General features: G+C 37.6%; 1 protein-coding gene across 1 annotated transcript; it reads right to left on the bottom strand.

The window, feature by feature from the left end:
• Positions 1-7,021: 7,021 nt before the first annotated feature.
• On the bottom strand, positions 7,022-9,959 carry LOC101680206 (heat shock protein HSP 90-alpha-like). The gene is given in 3 exon segments (XM_045078781.1): positions 7,022-7,746; positions 7,749-8,233; positions 8,235-9,959. Coding segments are annotated over 3 exon segments (2,202 nt in total). The 5' UTR covers positions 9,908-9,959; the 3' UTR covers positions 7,022-7,702.
• Between the last annotated feature and the right edge of the window lie 12,229 nt (positions 9,960-22,188).

Raw genomic sequence — 22,188 nt, 5'->3', positions numbered from 1 at the left:
ACTTGATGTACATAAAGTTATCTCATATATAAATATCAACTATGATCAAGATGCTATATCAAGATTCTATTCATGAAAGAGAGTATTTTTTGAAGTATATTTTGTTCTACTCTGTTTCCAAAATATATTCTGCTTGATTCTGCCTTTAGCATAGAAACTCCTAGCTGTTCAATTAATTCCACCAGCATTAAATTTCATGAGAGCCGGTCAGCGTTTTCCTAAGTGCTGTGTCACCAGCACCAGGACATAACTTACACATAGTGGTAGCTCAATAAATAGTTGTTGGTAGACCCAGTTAATATTCAACATTTTGAGCAATAGTAAGAATACAAACACTATATAATTCCTTTAATTATACCTTCCCAGAATTCCACGGGTTCATACTTGAGACTGCTTATCTCCTTAAGGCTGTGTCCAATATCTCCAATTAGGCTGGAGTCTTTTGACAGCAAGAATGTCTGTGTTTCTTGAGTTACCTCCTAGCTCAGCACATCATATAGAGCAAGGATATGTTAATATTGACCCTGGCGGGCGCCTGGGTGGCTCAGTGGGTTAAGCCGCTGCCTTCAGCTCAGGTCATGATCTCAGGGTCCTGGGATCGAGTCCCGCATCGGGCTCTCTGCTCAGCAGGGAGCCTGCTTCCTCCTCTCTCTCTCTGCCTGCCTCTCTGCCTACTTGTAATCTCTCTCTGTCAAATAAATAAATAAAATCTTTAAAAATATATATATATATTGACCCTGGCAAATGCTTCTTATGAGAAACTGCTGTGGCTTTGGTAGATTCCTCCTCCAAGTCTTTTTTCTGCCAAGGCACTTTGTTTTTCTTATTTATGTTTAATCACGATCTATACATTTTCATTCGAATCTCTCCACTTATTGAATACTACATAAAATTTCCAATTCAGTCAGTAAACACACACACACACACACACACACACTAAAATGGACTTTTTAATTGGGATTCCTTATAAAAGACAAATAGTAGTTTACATTACAACCCCTATTTAGGTTTTTTAGAAGAACTAACAGTATTTCTATTTTTTGCAAGGTGTATCAATTACCCTCAACACTCCCGAAGAAACATCCATGCTTCTAAAAACTCAACTCCTATCCTTCTGACTTCATTGGGAGACCTCTTAGTAGTCAGAATTGTTATTTAAAGTGTACATGCTCCCATAATTCATCTTTTTACTACTGCTACAGAGTAAAGCTGTGATGATCAATCACTTAGAGATGAATCCACCTTTTCCCTCCCTGACTGAATACGAGGAAATAGCAATGAACATGCATCAAATATTGACTACAGAGATAAGAACTGTGTTCTGTGGGAAAAAGATACTTTTTCAATATTATGCTCATGACATATTTAGGACATCCATTTTATCATCTTTTTGGCCTTACAAATCCCTTTCTAAAACATGCTAAGAATATCAAGTAATGATTTCATGTATCTATCACATAAGTATATCTGGATAATCTATTCATGACCATTTCCCATAGCTTTTGAAACAGTCTCTCATGTGGAGAAGCCAGCATTTCTAACATCTTCCTTCCCACAGGGATAAAAAATAAAACCAGAGGAATCTTGTCAGAATATCCTCAACTTTCTTCCACACATTTCCTTTCCAACCCTGGCCCCTTTCAACCCTCATTCAAGGATAAACACTAGCTTTCCTCAGAAACATGTGGGAGACACACACTAAGGACATTGCTTTGAATAGAAGATTCTGTTGGATGGACCAAAGGGGCAATTGTTCTTATCTTCCTTAAATGTGTTCTCTTTTCTCTTCTATAGTTGGAATAGAGAAACTTCTGCTGTATTTCACTTCAATATAGGACATGCTCAACTCACAAAAAGGAAGTGGAACCATGACAGAATAACAAGTGAGAAGAGTCCACTAACATAGTGTCAAGAAATTGGCAAATCCTCTTCAAGAGTCAAAAACTCAAAATAATAGTGGCTACATTCAAATAAAAGTCTGTATAGAACTTATGCTTCTGGACTAAATTAAATAGCTGGGATTTAATTTATCTTCCCACCTGAAACAACTTAGGAAAATGGACAAAATATATAAAACAAAGTTATTTAAGACACTGAGTATTAGCCAACAAAGGATAATGATTTCTAGAAACAGAATACAAATGAAGTGAGTCCTAAGATTGCCCTAGCTTACTGCCTCAAAGAGTTTCCAGGCTGAGGTATAGATAAGGAGAATGCAGGTGGATTCCAGCAGACTCTCAAAGTTGAGGGAAAAGAGCTGAGAGTTTTGAGACACCAAGGTAGTCATAATTTACATGCTTGAGAAGAAAAAGTTACAGAGAGAACTCTGGATATCTGCAAAGGATTCTCATTGAGTATTGGAAAAGTAACAATCAGTACATGCACACGAAAAGCTACCCAGAGCCCAGGAAAGAACCACTTGGAACTATCAGAAGTAACAGTACCCCGTATCTATAAGTCTGGTCTCACCAGTCAGCCTGGGAACCTCATAATTCATAATTCATGCATTGGATAAAGCATCCAGAAGGTTTTTTGTCTCTGTAGTAAAAAATAATTAGTCCTAGAGCAAATAATACACTGGTACTACCTAACATGTCTAAAAAGCAAAATTCAAACGGTTATCAAGTAACTTATCAAGTAACTCCCATAACAGAGTTCAAAAATAATTAGAGGTACACAAAAGTATCCAGCACCCAACAAGGTAAAATTTACAAGATCATCATCCAATAAAAAAAAGGATCAGGCGGGGCGCCTGGGTGGCTCAGTCAGTTGAGCATCGGCTTCCCCTGCAGTGGTGATCCCAGAGCCCTGCATCAGGCTTCTTGCTCCTCGGAGAGTCTGCTTCTCCCTTTCCTTCTGCACCCCCCATTCACGCTCTCTCTTTCTCATTTGTGCACACACATAAACTCTCTCTCTCTCTCTCTTAAATAAATAAAATCTTAAAAAAAAAAAGACCAGGCATGCAAAAAAGCCCAAAAAATGACCCATGATAGGAGAAAAATCAACCAAAACAAAGCCAAAATTGATAAGGATGTTAAAGGTAGCACACAAACCCTTCTGAAGAAGCTAAAGTTGTATTGGGGTGAGGCTCTCACTTCATCCTGTGGCAGCCAGCACCACACCTGGCAAGGCTCACTCAGCAGTCACCCACACCAAGGTGGTCTGGAACCTGTATCTTGCAGGATGATGAGGTGATGGTCACAAAGGATAAGATCAATGTCCTCATTAAAGTAGTGGGTGTAAATGTTGAACATTTGTGGCCAGGTTTGTTTGCAAAGGCTCTGGTCAATGTCAACATCAGGAGTCTCTTTTGCAACACAGTGGCTGGTAGACCTACTCCAACAGGTGGTGCTCCACCAGTAGGAGGTCCTGCTCCCTCCACCACTGTTGCCCCAGTAGAGGAGAAGAAAGTGAAAGCAAAGAAAAGGAGGCTGATGATGACATGAGCTTGGGTCTTTTTGACTAAGCCTCATCTGTAACATGTTCAATAAAAAGCTGAACTAAAAAAAAAAATAGCAGACAAGGACATTAAAATGGCTATTATAACAGTATCTCCCATTTTTAAAAAAAAAGTAAGTAGAAAAAGGAAGATATTTTTAAAGTCCCAAATCAAACTTCCAGAGGTTAAAATTACAATGTTGAGATGAAAAATATACTGGATGAGATTAATGGCAGATTAGACACTGCAGAAGAGATTAGTGAAGACATAGCAATAGAAAAAAAAAAAAAACTTTAATAAAATGAAAAGAAAAACATTTTTTAAAACAAACAGTGACTCAGTGAACTTGGGACAATTTCAAGCACGCTATCTAATATATGTTTAATTGGATTTATTGAAGGAAAAGAGAGAGACAAAATATGTAGAAGAAAATACTGGAATGAGTAATGGTTAAAGTTTCCTCAAATATGAAAACTTTATAAACCCACAGATCCAAGACGGTCAATAAACTCTAAGTATAAAAATATAAAGAAAACTACACTAAGACACGTGATATTTAAGTTACTCAAACCAAGTGATAAAGAAAAAAATTTTTTTAACTATGTGGGGGAAAAACAACACATTATATGGGAAAGCACAAAAATGAAGATGAGAGCAGATGTCTCACTAAAGCATAATATGGGGAGACAGTAGAAACACATCTTTAAAGCACTGAAAGAAAATGGCAGTCTATATTTCTATATCCAGCAATATCATCTTCCAAAAGTCAAGGAAAAATAAAAAATATTTCCAGACATACAGAAGCTAAAAGAATTAATCTGTAGCAGACCCTCAATATATGAAATACTAAAGGAAATCCTCTAGGCAGAAGGTAAGGTATTCCAGGTAGAAATATGTATCTACACAAAGAAAGAGCAATGGAAATGGTAAAGACAATGATAAATATGTAAGAATTGTTTCCTCATACTTTAAGTCTCTTCAGAAGATAATTGACTTTTAGGGATACCTGGGTAGCTCAGTCAGTTGAGCATCTAACTCTTGATTTTGGCTCAGGTATTGATCTCAGAGTTGTGAGATTGATTCTTGCTTGGGCTTTATACTGGCTATGGAGCCCTGCTTAAGATTGTCTCGGCCCCATCCCCCAAAAAGGGAGAAGATAATTGACTTTTTAACAAAAGATTATAAAAATGTTGTATAACAGAAATAAAATAGATGACAACAAAAGCATAAAAACCAAGAAGAGAAGAATGAAAGTACAGTTAACCCTTGAACTGCATAGTTCTACTTATACATGTTTTTTTTTAATAAATACAGTGCAGTACTGTAAATGTGTTTGCTCTTCCTTATGATTTTCTTAACATTTTTCTTTTCTCTAGCTTAATTTATTGTAAGAATATGATATATAATACAAATACATACAAAATATGTGTTAATTGATTATGTCATTGGTAAGGATTATGGTCAACAGTAGACTCTGAGTAGTTAAGTTCTTGGGGAGTCAAAACTTATATGCATATTTTTGACTGCATGGCAAGGGTGGCATTCCTAACCCATGTGCTGTTTAACAGTGTATTAATGTAAGGTTTTTATACTATATGTGAAATGGCATAATATCACTTGAAGGTTGATTGTGATAAGATGTATACTATAAACCAAGGAAACTTCTAAAATAAGAAAACAAGAATTATAGCTAATAATTATAGCTAAAAGATAAAACAGAATCATAAAAATCTCAATAATTCGAAAAAGGCAGAAAAAAAAAAGCAGAGGAACAAGGAATAGATGATAAAAATGGAAAAACAAAGCAAAAATAATGAACCTAACCTTTGCCATATCAAAAATCACATTAAGAAGAGGTGACCTAAATGCACCAAATGAAAGGAAGAGATTGTCTGTCAGATTGCATAGAAAGTAAGACCCTACTAAACACTGCCTACTAAAAACATCCTAATAAACATAAGAAGTACATAAAATATATAAAAAAAAGTTAAAGGTAAAAGGTTAGAAACAGATATACCATGTTACATGAATCGAAAGAAATCTGAAGTGTGTATATTAATACCAGACAAAGGAGATTTCCAGAACCAAGTATGTGACCATGAATAAAGGGCACTTGATAAGAATAAAGATCAAGTTCAATTTATAGAGAAAACATAACAACTCCAAAGTTCATGCAGCCAAAAATAGAGCTTCAAAATACAGGAATTAAAAACTGAGATATCTAAAATAAGAAATAGACAAATTCGTAGATTTAATAAAAGATTTTTAAAACTATTCTTTCAGTAACAAGTACACAGAAATCAGTAAGGATACAGAAGACTTGGACAGACAAAACTATCAGCCAACTCGACCTAATTGACATTCATAGAATACTTCATCCAACAACAGAATTCATTCTTTTCAAGTAAAAATATTTATTTACGAAGATAGACCAAGATTATTTACCAAGATAGACCATACACTGGGCCATAAAATAAGACCCAGTAAATTAAAAGGATTCAATGTATACAAAATATGTTTTCTGGGGGTGCCTGGGAGGCTCAGAGGGTTAAAGCCTCTACATTTGGCTCAGGTCATGATTCCAGGGTCCTGGGATCCAGCTCCACAACAGGCTCTCTGCTCAGCAGGGAGCCTGCTTCCCCCTCTCTCTCTCTGCCTGCCTCTCTGCCTACTTGTGATCTCTCTCTCTGTCAAATAAATAAATAAAAATTTTTTTAAAATTTTAAAAATTATATGTTTTCTGACCATGATAAAATTAAACCAGAATTCAGTAACAGAAAGATATCTGGAAAATCCTCCAAATATTTGGAAACAAATAACACACTTCTAATAACCAATGGATCAAAGAAGAAATCAAAGGGAAGTTAGAGAGTGTTTTGAATTGAATGAAATAAAAACATGACATATCAGAGTTTGTGGGATTGTACTAAAGTAGTACATGGAGGAAATTTTACAGAACCAAACATATATATTAGAAAAAAAGAAGGTTGAAATAAATCAAAACTTCAGCTTTCACCCTAAGACACTAGAAAAAAAAAGTGAGGTAAAACTAAAGTAAGCAAAAATAATAAGAAAGAAAGAAAAATAATGAAAAGCAGAAAGATCATTAATAAAACAGAACACACAAAAACTCAATAGAGAAAACCAACAAAATAATAAAGCTAATGTTTTCAGAAGACCAACAAAATTAATAAACCTCTAGCCAAACTAATAATGAAAACAAATCAGGAATAAGAGAAATGACCATTAGAGGGTGGTTGGGCTATGGACATTGGTGAGGGTATGTGCTAGGGTGAGTGCTGTGAAGTGTGTAAGTCTGGTGATTCACAGACCTGTATCCCTAGGACTAATAACACATCATATGTGAATTAAAAAAAAAAAAAACAAAGAAAAAAGAGAAATGACCATTATTACAGATTATATTTAAATTAGGAAGATAATAAGGAAGTTTAAGAATCAAATTTATTGCTATAGAATCATATTATTAATAATTGTATTATATTACATATATATACTATATACTATGTTATTAATAACTTTATAACAATAAATTTGATTCTTAGACAAAATGGACATATTTCCTTTTTTTTTTTGTATTTGTTACAACCTTTTATTGTAGAATGTGACTTGAGCACTACATTTCCACTCACAGAACTTGTGGAGTTACTCTTCCAACAGCTTTACAACACGCCTAAGTAGGCTGAGAATGTCGCTACTCTAAACAACGCTCCTCTTTGGAAAACAAGCCCTATACACGGTTACTCCCTTCAGCTTGGTTTAACTACTAGTTTCTAGAGGCCTGGTACATGCATCTGGTAACTACAGGGGACAGAAGATTTAAAAAGTAGATCCTAGAGGGTGAGAGCTGTTTTAACCAACATTTCTCTTTAAAACATTAAGGTATAACTCGGAACACTTCAGTGACAGACAAATTTGGTCTTACTAAGGAATCCGCTTGTAGCTAAACACTTTAGACCACAGTTAACGTTAGGTTACGCACACCTCACAACAAAGGTCACCTTGTCCGGTTACAAGGAGCCGGCGTGGCACTAGGGAAGAAAAACTAGCTGGGCTTTAGCTCCTACACATCACAGTATCACACTCGAACAGAAAGATATCTTATCTTCCCCTTAAGTAGTTATTATCATACCATACAGATTCTTAAAATGTTAACAAAAATAAAGAAAAACATCCTTGAAAATATATTATCAGAGGGAATGAAGATAAAGTATCGAATACATGTACAAGTCATTCTCGCAGCACCTAGTCAACCTCCTCCATGCGCGACGTGTCATCGTCACCTTCCGGGGGGGCATCTCCTCACTCACGGCCGCACTGCTGCCGTCAGCGGTGGGGTCATCTTCATCAATACCGAGACCGAGCTTGATCATCCTGTAGATCCTGTTGGCATGCGTCTGCGGATCTTCCAGACTGAAGTCGGAGGACAGGAGCACAGTCTCGTAGAGCAGGATGACCAGGTCTTTCACAGACTTGTCGTTCTTGTCGGCCTCGGCCTTCTGCCTTAAGGTCTCAATGATGGAGTGGTCGGGGTTGATCTCCAGGTGCTTCTTCGCGGCCATGTAGCCCATGGTGGAGTTATCTCTCAAGGCCTGGGCCTTCATGATCCTCTCCATGTTTACTGTCCGGCCGTACATGCTTGTCATGATGCAGCACGGGGAGGTCACCAGTCGGTTTGACACGACCACATTTTCTACTTTTTTCTCTAAGATGTCCTTCATGATCTTGCACAGGTTTTCAAACCTTGTCTGTTTCTCTTCCTGTTTCTTTTTCTCTTTCATCTTCTGGAAGTTCCAAGCCCTCTTTGGTCACAGACACCAACGTCTTCCCCTCAAACTCCTTGAGCTGCTGGACGCAGTACTCGTCAATGGGCTCGATCATGTAGATCACTTCCAGGCCGTGCTTCCGAAGATGCTCCACGAAGGCCGAGTTCGCTACCTGGTCCTTGGTCTCACCTGTGATGTAATAGATGTGTTTCTGGTTCTCCTTCATTCTGGTGCAATAGTCCTTGAGAGACACCATCTCGTCACCGGAGGCGGACGTGTAATAGCGCAACAGCTCAGAGAGCTTCTTCCGATTCTGAAAGTCCTCGTGGATGCCAAGCTTGATGTTTTTGGAGAACTGTTCGTAAAACTTTTTGTAGTTCTCTTTGTCTTCGGCCAGTTCGGTGAAGAGTTCTAAGCACTTTTTGACCAAGTTCTTTCTGATAACCTTTAAAATTTTGCTTTGCTGCAGCATCTCACGGGAAATATTTAGAGGAAGATCCTCAGAATCCACCACACCTCTGTTGAAATTCAGATACTCTGGGATGAGCTCCTCACAGTTATCCATGATGAAAACTCTGCGAACATACAACTTAATGTTGTTCTTTTTCTTTCTGTTCTCGAATAGGTCAAAGGGAGCATGTCTTGGCACAAAGAGAAGAGCTCGGAACTCCAACTGTCCTTCCACTGAAAAATGCTTCACTGCCAGGTGATCTTCCCAGTCATTGGTCAAACTCTCGTAGAATTCTCCATACTCTTCGTTGGTAATATCGTCGGGGTTTCGGGTCCAAATGGGCTTGGTCTTGTTCAGTTCTTCCTGGTCGATGTACTTCTCCTTGATCTTCTTCTTCTTCTTCTTCTTCTTGTCCCCGTCCTTCTTCTCCTCCTCCTCCTCGTTGGAGCCGACGTCTTCTATCTCGGGTTTGTCATCCGACTCCTTCTCTTCCTTTTCTTTTTCCTCCTCTTTCTCTTCCTTTTCTTCAGCCTCATCATCGCTCACCTCTTTATCACGTTCCTTCTCCACGAACAGCGTGATAGGGTAGCCGATGAACTGGGAGTGCTTCTTCACGATCTCCTTTATCCTCCTCTCCTCCAGGTACTCCGTCTGGTCTTCCTTCAGGTGCAGGATAACCTTCGTTCCCCGATCCATAGGTTCGCCTGTGTCGGTGCGGACCGTGAACGAGCCCCCTGCGGAGGACTCCCAGGCGTACTGCTCGTCGTCGTTGTGCTTGATGATCACCGTCACCTTCTCGGCCACCAAGTAGACCGAATAGAACCCGACCCCGAACTGGCCAATCATAGAAATATCTGCGCCCGCCTGCAGCGCTTCCATGAACGCTTTGGTCCCCAACTTGGCGATGATGCCCAGGTTGTTGATCAGGCCGGCCTTGGTCATGCCGATGCCGGTATCCACGATAGTGAGGGTCCGGTCCTGCTTGTTCGGGATGAGGTTAATGTGCAGCTCCTTCCCCGAGTCGAGCTTGCTGGGGTCGGTCAGGCTCTCGTATCAGATTTTGTCCAGAGCGTCGGACGAGTTGGAGATCAGCTCCCGCAAGAAGATCTCCTTGTTCGAGTAGAAGGTGTTGATGATCAGCGACATCAACTGCGTGATCTCCGCCTGGAAGGCGAACGTCTCCACCTCCTCCTCCTCCATCGGCTGGTCTTGGGTCTGGGTTTCCTCAGGCATCTTGGCTAAAGGACCACACGGGCTCCGAGAGGACGCAGCACCAGGACACAGGAGCAACGAAAATGGACATATTTCTTAAAACACACAATTACTGGGGCACCCTCATGGCTCCTTTGGTAAAGTGTCTGACTCTTGATTTCAGCTCAGGTCATGATCTCAGGGTTGTGAAATCCACAACTTGGGCTCTACACTGAGCATGAAGACTGCTTAAGATTCTCTCTCTCTCCTTCTGTCCCAAACAAGCCACAATTACCAAAGATCAAATAAGGAGAAATAGCATGGTTAACCCTATGTCTATTTAAAAATTGAGCATGGGGGCACCTGGGTGGCTCAGCGGGTTAGGCTTCTGCCTTTGGCTCAGGTCATGATCATGGAGTCCTGGAATCAAGCCCCGCATCAGGTTCTCTGATCCGCAGGGAGGAAGCAGGCAGGGAGCCTGCTTCCCCCTCCCCCTCTGCCTGCCCCTCTGCCTACTTGTGATCTCTCTCTCTCTATCAAATAAATAAAATCTTTAAAAAAGAAAAAAATTGAGCATGAAGTTAAAGACCTTCTCATATAGCCTCAGACTCAGGTGGCTTTATTGGTGGATTCTGCTAAAACTTTAATAAAGAAATAATATGGATTCTACACAAACTCTTCAATACGATTACAAAGCATGTATTGCTTTCTAACTCATTCTATGAGCCTGACCTTGATACCAAAACTAAGCACAGACATTACAGAAAACTACAGACTGATATTCCTAACAGATATTGATGAAAAAATTCTAAGCAAAGTTGTAGAAAATTTATACAAATAATATACTAACAGAATAATATAACATGAATAAGTGAGATTTATTCCAGGAATGAAAGGTTGGTATAACATTTAAAAATAAGTTACTGTAATTCATGATATTAACAAACTAAAAAATAAGTAAAAGTATGTTGTTTCAGAAATAGTATTTAAAAATCCAATATTCAGGGCACCTGGATGGCTCAGTGGGTTAAAGCCTCTGCCTTCAGATCAGGTCATGATCTCAGGCTCCTGGGATGGAGCCCCATATCGGGTTCTCTGCTCAGCAGGATGCCTGCTTCCCCCTCTCTCTCTCTCTGCCTGCTGCCCTGCCTACTTGTGATTTCTCTCTCTGTCAAATAAATAAATAAAATTTAAAAAAATAAAATAAAATAAAAATCCAGTATTCATACTTAATGGTGAAATATCGAATGCTTTCTCCTCAAGATCAGGAATAAGGCAAGGATATCTGCTTTTATCATTTCCAATAACATTGTATCATATTGCCAGTGCAATCAAGTAAGAAAAACAAATGAACAGCATCTAGATTGGAAAGAAAGAAGTAAGATGATCTTTATTCATATACGATATGATCATCTATATAGAAAATCTGATGAAATACACACAGGCACACACACACACACACACATACACTATTAGAACTAATAAAAACTATTAATAAACTAATAAAAATGATTAAAACTAAAAATAGTTTAATAAAAACTAGTAAAACTAATTGTATTTGACAAGGTTACAAGATATTCAATAAATATAGAAAATCAATAGTATTTCTTCATGCTAGCAATAAATAAATCAGAAGTTGATATAAACAAAACCAATATCATTTATAATGCCATTGAAAACATGAGATTTGTAGGGACAAATCTGGCAAAAGAGGCACAAGATCTATATATTGAAAACTACAAAGCATTGATGAGTAAAAGTAAAGAAAATTTAAATAAATGGGACAATATTCCATATTCATGAGTCAGAAGATTCAATATTGTTAAAATTGTGATTCTCCTCAACGTAATCTGTAGGTTCAAAAAAATCTCAATTATCACAGCAGTCTTTCTGAAGATCTTGACAATTTGATCCTAAAATACAAAAGGAAAGGCTAAGAACCATAATAACAAAAATAAATCTGAAAGCAATGTTAAAAAGCTAACACTTCCCAATTTCCAGACTTATTTTAATGCTACAGTAATCAAGATAATGTGGCATTGACGGAAAAATAGAGAAACAATAGATAGTTCAAAAATAGATTTCCCTGTACACAAACAACTAATTTGCAATGAAAACGCAAGGGCAATTCAGTAGAGAAAGAATATTTTTCAACAAAAGGTGCAGAAACAATTGGATGATACATGTCCAAAAAATAACTTTAACCAATACCTCACACCTTATATAAAAACTAAACTCAAAATGAATCCTAGGCTGAATATAAATGCTAAAACTGTAAACCTTCTAGAAATAAAACAAGTAGAAAATCTTTATAACCTTGGATTCAGCAAAGATCTTTCATAATTAACACCAAAAAGATGACCCATGACCCGGTCAAACAGACACATAAAATGAACCATCCTGCTGTTCCTTCGCAATCCCCTTCTCCCAGGTGAAGGCCCTAAGAGGTCTATAAGCACAGAAGACAAGGTTAGGGAAATGTATACTCTCCATGACATTGGGGTTATTTGAGCTTTGAATCCAATACTGAGAACCCAGGCAGAAGAATTCCTCCTCCCAAACTGAAGGCAGGTCTAAGAATAAGGAATTAACCTGAACCGCTGCCTCTGCCTTTTTCTCAGTATTATGACCTTAAAACAATCAAATAGTTTTCATTTTTTTACACTCACCCCACAGCAATCCTTTTTTTTAAAAAAATTTGTCTTATTTCTAACAGTTTTATAAACACACAGCGGTTGTCAATTCTAATGTCCATTACTGATTGAGTATCATTATTCATTACTGATGAGTATCATTGATACTCATGGATTCACTAGAATGTCAATGAAACAAATACATTACTAATACTTAATAATATACTCTGGGAGTTTCACATTTGAGCAGAGTATGGGATGGGCAAGAGAGAGCGTACTGTTACTGAGAGGTCCACTCTTTTCTTTGCCCAGTTCCTGCTATTTGCTAATATTTTCTCTCTAAAAGTTGCCTAGCCCTTGAACCATCTTCTTCTTGTCTTCAAAGTCCTAGATCTACAGGGCTGACAGAAGGGGCATCAAAACTCTGTTACCAGTGTCTCCCCACTGACTGTCTTGGCTTTGTCTGAAAATTACTCACTCTAGTTCTATACTGCAGAAACCACACAAAAAGCTATCCATGTGTTTAGAAACATTAAGTCAGGGCAATTATAGGGAGAGTGAAATCTAAGGAACATTCTCGAACAATTACAACCACAGTGGTTTTATCTACTCCTCATTACAAATTGTTTCTTAACCACATCTCTGATTCTCAGACCAAATGGATTATGGCCAACCCAAGAGTCTTAATGTACAAGCCTTGGCCTAAATCACCTGTCTCCCCCTGCTTGGACTTGTTTTTGTCATGCTCACCAGCCAATTATGGCCAATTCTCCTTCCCAGGGGAAGGCAGGGCTCCTAGTTGAGTATTCAATGCTAACACAGAGGTCCAGATTGCTGGTGCTATGCAAGCCAGATATAATGGCCTCCCTCATGTGTAGCTTCATTCTTAATTACCTGTGGGAGGCTTCCCTTCATTCCTGTTTTTAGCCCAGCAGACCACCCTGCCTTCCCACAACAACTAATTCCATTACTAATAAGTATATTTTTCTCATTCCCATTGTTTAGATTAATGGGTACTAATCACTCCTGGTTTAGACCCACCAGCTCAACAAAAGAGGATGTTCTCATGTGCCCAGGGACTTGCTTTCCTTCTTTTTATGTACAAAATTGCACTATCCCTACAAAATAACTTTGGAAAGCTACTTGGCCATATACACACATCTAAATAAATGCATTTATTAGGATCCAGCCTTTCAACACCTAGATATAGACCCCTTAGAAATGCTCACACATGTTCATCAAAAGAAATAACAAAAGAGGGGCAACTGGGTGACTCAGTGGGTTAATCCTCTGCCTTCAGCTCAGGTCATGATCTCAGGGTCCTGGGATCAAGCCCCACATGGGGCTCTCTGCTCAGAGGGGAGCCTGCTTCCCCCTCTCTCTCTGCTGCCTCTCTGCTTACTTGTGATCTCTATCCATCAAATAAATAAATAAAATCTTAAAAAAAAAGAAATGTTATATTTATAAACAGTATTTTCACTATTTTATACTTCAATGAGTTATTGAATAAATTTATACAAATTAGTGATTATAAATATTATTATGACACTATATCAGATATACTAATATCAAAAGGCATATCATTCTCACAAAAGAAAGAAGGTGGAGGTCCACAGCACCTTTTCCAAATGTTACCTATTAACTTGGTTTTACAAAGAAACCCTGGAATCCAGATTCTGAAAAAGAATAAAAAATGGCTTTCTCAAGTTTAACCATTTCTATGTTGGTAGAATTAGATGAGGAAACCAAATACCATGACTTACTCTAGCATTCTTTGACCATACAACATTCCTTTGGATAAGAAAACATCTTGAAGTTCTCCATAAAATAAATTTTAAGTTTTTTAACTCCATTTATAATTCTTCTACTAGGAGTATAAAAATTCAAAAAAATTTTACATGATGACAAAGCTTCTGGTTGTGATAGTTTCAGACTGTGGGTGTTCCAGTGCCCCAGGCATCTAGGCTGCCTGCAGAGACAAGTGGTCAGTCCTGGTTGGGAAATCCAAGGCTTCCATCCATTCACTGCTCCTCACACACACAAACTTTTCTCACCCTCCATTTGCTATCCACATTACATATATTAATCACCTGAAAATAGTCACACATTCAATGTGGTCATTCAATATAATTAACTTCTGTCTACTAGATACCAAGCAACACTCTCAACATTTTATTCTAACCATAGTATTGGATTTAGCCCAAACATTCCTTATAAACAAAAGATGATAAATTTGCAAGACTGTTGACTGAAATCACTGAAATGATTAGCCTGGTTTCCTATACCAAGAGTTCATCTATTCAGCAGGTAAGTCTATATCACTCCACATAGAGTCTGAGTCAGACATTGTCTGATGGGGATGGGGTTGAGGGTAGAGAGATGAAGATGAATAGCCTCAAAATTTAACATTCAACTCTTAGTATGCCATATTGGTCTTACTGACCTCCCTCTAAACCCTTATTTCTTATTTTTTAGCCATAAAATCCTGAACAAGTTGCTTAATATCTCTAAGCTTCAATTTTTTCAGCTGTAAAATGGAGATGATAAAGTAGGTGAAAAGGCAGGTGGTCTGCCAAGCTAAGAAAAGGAATGAAGGGCAGTCTCTCCCACCATGCCTTTACCCCACGTACCTCTTGAAAAAATTCAGTGAAAAGTTGTATGTAAAACAATTAGTACCATACATGGAAAAGAGGGAGAATCACTCAAGTTTAGCTTAGGTTTTCATAATCATTATTATCCTTGCTCCTATAACACTATTGTCTTGGCTATTGGTTTACTAACTACCTTAGGGAGGTTTTTCCCTGAAGCTGACTCTGAGCCAAGGATTCAAATGCAAGTTATTTGTTAAAGAAATCACTGTTCCTAGAACTGTTCTTAGCGCCAGCATTAGGGGAGCAGGATAAGACAGGGAATGAAGTCAAGGAATGGCATGATTTCCGATGAAGTCCAGTTTCAGCCTTATCTCAGAAGAATCTGTGAAAAGCAAATTATGCATCAGAATTTGTCTTATATCAAGGCAAAGCCTGTGGGCTTTTTGTACTCCTGCAGCTGTCTATTCCTGTGAGGGGCAGGAAGGATGTGTAACTGCCCCTGGAGGTGTACCATCTGAGAGTGTTAGGCTCTCCATTGGGATGAAGCTACTCCAAAAGCCTAAAGGTAATCCTCTGAAGGTTTCAGCAGAAGATCATGGGTCTACAAAACTGGTAAAGATCAGAGAATCTCTGGACAAGGTTGTGCCTGCCACAACCTTCTCTGACTGAATTTGTGCAATATGTTGCCTACTCTCTGTCTCCACACTCAGTATCTGCCTATTTGAACCTCTTTAGCCAACTGACCACATTTTACCTATTCCTAGCCCCATTTGGCTGGAGACCCAGATACGTCCTCCAACCACAACCTCAACTTGCCAGTCTCCATGAGAATGGCTTCCAGGCTGCTGTCAAGTTGTCAAGTTTTCAGGTTGAAAACCCTGGATCTACCTAACCTTGATAATCTACATGGCTTACCCAGCCAGGTTCTATTCCTACTCTTCTTTCAACTCAAAAGAGAAAAAGTGGCATCCCAACTCTCAATTTTGAAGTGCAAAATTCTTCAAATTGCCTAGAACTCCTCTTAGAGTCCATTTATTTTTGTTAGCTCTATAATTTATTTATAAATGTATAAACTTTTACTTATTAAGTATATATATATGGCTTAGTTGGAGAAGATGAGAAGTCACAAGAATTAAAAAATTGAGAACTAAATACCAGCATTTGTAGAACAGGGAAATAACTTGTAAACCAAATAAATACACTAGGAGAAAATGTGCGGTATCAAACTTGGCACATACAAACAATGAAAAATGAATCAAACCTATATAAAAAATCAATTCTCTTCCCCATAATTTATGTCAGTATTTTACATATAATAAAATCCTCCCTAAGCAAATAACTGATAAAGCAATAAAGCTGTCAGATACGATAAACGGACTGTTTGCCTGGACTATCTGAAAACACTGCCATTCAGAGGCAGATACCCTGTTATATTAAGCTACATGAAGAAAACATTTATCTATTGTGTGATAAACCTGACAAGTGCCTAAATCAGCTTCCTAAGAAGACTCTGGTAATGCACCTCTACAAAGGCTGATATTTAATTATATCACCGTGAGTGTGAGATATAATTGGGCCTATTATGTGACAGGAGCAGAAAAGGGGGAGTAGAAATTAACTTCCATTGAACGACAAAGTAATTATCCATTACTGAAGATAAGGTAGGACATCTTCATTGTATTTTAAGGCTGGATTCATTCATCAGTGTTTTCGTTGCTGTCTCTATATCTACATGACCTAAAAAGAAGGTCAACCTAGCATCGAGAATGTTATCCACAGGAGAAACATTCTGACATCTGGAACATACACCAACGTGAGTTCCAAATACCTCAAACTCAAGATATTATCTTTATCTTAGCTGTTCCTCCCATATTCACCAACTCCACTGTCACAGCTGCCCAAGCTATGGCACTTGGAATTATTCTTAGCTATTCTTTCATCCCTTACATCACTTCAGACATCAATACTTAACAATTTTGTGTTCCAAACCTCTGTCTGTCCTGAACCCTTTCCTCCATTCTGTCTGCATTGTCTTTTTTCTTAGGTTCTGACTTCTTTTTTGCCAAGCCTGTTATATTTACCTCTTGCCGGTTCTCAACCACCTCCAGCCTTTTGGCCCTCCAGGCTACTGGCAGAACACTGATGTCAAGGTAAACTTCTAAAATGTAGATCTAGTCATGTCACTCATCACTCACCTGCCTTAAAAATGGCCCAAATTTAACAACAGAGTTCAAAAGAAGCAGCCAGACAAGAAAGAACACTTAGAGCGGGTTAAAAAATATGTAGTGTTTGGATGCACACTAGGGGGCTGCTGTAACAAATAATCAGAAACTTCGTGGCTTAAAACAACCTGAGTTTATTATCCTACAGTTCTGGAGGTCAGAAGTCTGAAAAGGATGTTACAGAGCTAAAACCAAGGTATTTTTTTGGTTTTTTGTGTGTTTGTTTGTTTGTTTGTTTCTGAAAGCAGTAGGGGAAAATTTGTTCTTTCTTTTTACATCATTTAGAGACTGCCTACATTCCTTTGATTATGGCCCCTTCCAATAATCAGATCACTCTGACCTCTACTTCTGTCCTTACATCTCATTCTTTGACTGCCCTAACTCTTGCTTTCACTTATAAGAACACTTAGGATCGCATAGGGCCCACCCAGATGATCCCAAGACAGTCTATCCCAAGATCCTTACTTTAATGACATTGCAAAGTCCCTTCTGCCATGTAAGGTAAACTTTTTATACATGTGGTATTGAAGATTAGGACATGAACACTGCAAACTGGGTTAGTGGGCATTATTCTGACCATCATAGGTGATAAGATCATAAGGAAACCCAGGGAAGGAAAGACTACGAAAGTCAAAACAGAGTTTACCTCAATGAGGAAGAAAAGGATCACAGTTAAAAAGAAATATGCAGAAACAGGCTTCTAGGGAGATAGAAATTTTCTGTTTCCTCAACCAGGAGGAGGTTTTGTGACTATTCACTTTAAAGCATGGTTTAAGCCAAACATTTACATTTTATGCATTTTAATATAGGTGTTTATTTCACATAAAAAAATGATCATAAAACCTGCCTGAAGATCTTCATTATATTATTCTGGATAGCTGGTCCCCCCAAAACAGTGTCATCTTCTCTTTCTAGCCTCATCTCTAAGCATTCCCTGCACCTCCTTCTGGATTCTCTCCCTTCCCTCAATTTAGATTCTATTTCAGCCTCCCTGACCACAGGATACTCATTTATACCTTTGTATATTTGGACACAGGTTTCTCACTGCTTGTTCTGGTTTTATCTGGTTTGCCTGGTGGACACTGCCACATTCATTAAGCCCAAGGCAAATAGTACATATCATGTTAACCCCTCCCTGACTACTATGCCCCCACTCTCTTCCAAAGACTCAGGTGGTCCAACTCCTATGCCAACACCACATTTCATTCATAATCCATCATCACACAACCATGTATGGTGAATTGATATTTATATCTCTATTTTCCCAGAAAATCTCCAAACAAATTTAGAGTATCTTTTTCTTAACAAAGTGTTTGTCATACATTTTATACTTAATAATTTGTTTTTGTTTTTGTTTTTATGATCCATTTTACTGTGTGTGAAAAGCTACAGGATAGGGTTGGGGCAGGTGGAGGTTGATAAAAATGGAAAGAAGCCAGGTTCACACAGTCACATTCTAGGTCCACTAAGTAGGATGTAAGGAATTGCAGTTTTAAAAATAGACTTAAATTCAAAGCATGCAGATAATTTATATATAGTTGATTATTCACAGTAATGGTCTAGAAAGTTACAGGGAATACAGAACCATTGTTCCAAACAAGAGAAGCTCCTGAATAATACAACAAAGACTCTTAGGTAAGTTTTTAAACATTTTTAATGTGAAATAAACACCTACATTAAAAATGTCTAAGGCATCTAAATCAGAAAAGAAGTAAAACTGTCTCTATTTGCAGATGACATGATATTATTTCTAGAAAACCATAAAGCCTCTATTAAAAAACTGTTAGAACTAATAAATTCAGTAAGTTTGCAGGATATAAATCGACATAAAACATTAATTAAATTTCTATACACTAATAACTATCAGAAAGAAAAATTAAGAAAAAAAAATCTCATTTACAAGTGTATCAAAGAGGAAAAATATCTAGGAGTAAATTTAACCAAGGAGGTGAAAGACCTAAAAACGAGAAAGTATAAGACACAAATGAAAGAAACTCAAGAAGACATAAATAAATGGAAGGGTATTTCATGTTCATAGAATGGAAGAATTAATGTTGTTAAAATGTCCATACTACCCAAAGCAATGTATGGATCTAATGCAATCCTTACCAAAACCAAAACAAAAACAAAAACAAAAAAAAAAGAGAGAGAGAAAGAAAGAAAAGAAAAAAGACACATGAAAAAATGTTCATCATCATTAACCATTAGGGAGATTCAAATCAAAACCACATTGAGATACCACCTTACACCTGTTAGAATGGCGAAAATTAACAAGACAATAAACAACTAGTGTTGGAGAGGATGTGGAGAAAGGGGAACCCTCGTACACTGTTGGTGGGAATCTAAGTTGGTGCAGCCACTTTGGAAAACAGTGTGGAGATTCCTTAAGAAATTAAAAATAGAGTTACCCTATGACCCTGCAATTACACTACTGGGTATTTACCCCAAAGATACAGATGGAGTGAAAAGAAGGGCCATCTGTACCCCAATGTTCATAGCAGCAATGGCCACAGTCGCCAAACTGTGGAAAGAGCCACGATACCCTTCAACAGATGAAAGGATAAAGAAGATATGGTATATATATACAATGGAATATTATGCCTCCATCAGAAAGGATGAATACCCAACTTTTTGTATCAATGGAAAGGACTGGAGGAGATTACGCTGAGTGAAATAAGTCAAGCAGAGAGAGTCAATTATCATATGGTTTCACCTATTTGTGGAGCATAAGGAATAACATGGAGGACATTAGGAGAAGGAAAGGAAAAGTGAATTGGGGGAAATCAGAGGGGGAGACAAATCATGAGAAACTATTTACTCTCAGAAACAAACTGAGAGTTTAGGATGGGAGAGAAGGCGGGGTTAGGTGAGCCTGGTGGTGGGTATTAAGGAGGGCACTATTGCTTGGAACAGAGTGTGGTACATAAACAGTGAGTCTTGGAACACTGAAAAAATAAAATAAAATTTAGAAATATTCCAGTGACGTTTTTTACAGAAATAAAATGAGCAATCCTAAAACTCGTAGGAAACCACAAAAGACCCCAAATAGCTAAAGCAATCTTGAGAAAGAAGAACCAACCTGGAGGCATGGGCTACCTGATTTCAAACTATATTTCAAAGCTAAAATAATCAAGAGTATAGTAGTAGCATAAAAATAAACATATAGATCAATGGAGTAAAAATCCCAGAAATAAAACCATATGTAAATGGTCAATTAACGCATAGCAAAGAAGCCAAGAACATGCAATGAAGAAAAAACAGTCTCCTCAATAAATGGTTGAAACTGTACCCATTTCTTATACGATACACAAAAATCAACTCAAGGTGGTCATGTAATACCTGAAACCATTAAACTCCTAGAAGATAACATAGACAATACGCCCCTTGACATCAATCTTATCAAGGATTTTTAAAATATGACACCGAAAACAAGGTCAACAAAAGCAAAAATAAACAAGTGTGACTATATCAAACTCAAAAACTTCTGCATAGCAAAGGAAAACATTACCAAAATTAAAAGGCAACCTACAGGATGCAAGAAAATATTTGCCAATCATTTATTAGATTAGGGGTTCATATTCAAAACGTATGAAGAACCCATATAAGTCAATAACAAAAACACAAACAATATGATTTAAAAATGGGCAACAGGTCTGAATAGACATTTATCCAAAGAAGATATATAAATGGCCAACAAGTACATGAAAAGGTGTTCAATATCACTAATCATCAGAGAAATGCAAATCAAAACCACAATGAGATGTCACCTCACACCTGTTAGAATGGCTAGCTATTATCAAAAACACAAGAGATAACAAATGCTGGCAAGGCTGTGGAGAAAAGTAAACCCTCTACACTGCTGGTGAGAATGTGATTGGTGCAGCCACTATGAAAAATAGCATAGAGGTTCCTGGAAAAATTAAAAATAGAACTACCACATGATTTGTCAACTCCACTTCTGGGTATTTACCCAAAGGATACAAAAACACTAACTCAAAAATATATCTGTACCCCTATGTTCACAGAAGGGTTATTTACAATAGTCAAGACATGGAAACAACTTGAGTAACATAAATGTCCACTAATGGATATATGGATAAGGAAAACGTAATACACACACACACACACACACACACACATATATATATATGGCTATGAATGCCTATGTACATGCATGGATGGATGTGTGTGTGTGTGTGTGTGTTGAATATATGTATACATATATGGTGAAATAGTACTCAGTCATGAAAAAGAAGAAAGTCTTACCATGTGGACCTTGAGCACATTATGCTAAGTGAAGTAAATCAGACAGAGAATGACAAATACTGCATGATCTCACTTCATGTTGAAATCAAAACAAACAAACAAAAATCATACATAGAGCAGATTTTTGGTTCCCAGGGCAGGGGTGGGCAAAGTAGACAGAGGGGATCAAAAGTTACAAAGTTCAGATTATAAAATAAATAAATCCTGGGGATATAATGTACAGCATGGTGACCACAGTTAATAGCATTATATTGTATATTTGAAAGTTGTTAAGACAGTAAATCTTAAATGTTCTCATCACAAGAAAAAAATGTATAATTCTCTGTGGTGATAGATGATAACTAGATTAATTACATCATTGAGCAATATATATGTGTGTATATATATGCAGACTCATTATGGTTTATACCTGAAACTAATACAACATTATATATCAATTATATTATGATTTTAAAAAAGAAAGATAGATAGATAGATACAAGGCTTGTCTCTATCATATGTCTCATTGAATTCACCAGTCTGGAAGAAAGGGAAAAAAAAGGCATAAAATGGTACTGAACCACTGGTCCTAGGGGAAATTCAGGGTTAAATACCTATGAACCTCTGGTAGC

This window comes from Mustela putorius, unplaced genomic scaffold (genome assembly GCF_011764305.1).
Source record: "Mustela putorius furo isolate JIRA1106 unplaced genomic scaffold, ASM1176430v1.1 tig00000275_pilon_pilon_pilon, whole genome shotgun sequence".
Lineage (NCBI taxonomy): Eukaryota > Metazoa > Chordata > Mammalia > Carnivora > Mustelidae > Mustela > Mustela putorius.
This window is presented reverse-complemented; position numbering and strand designations above follow the sequence as displayed.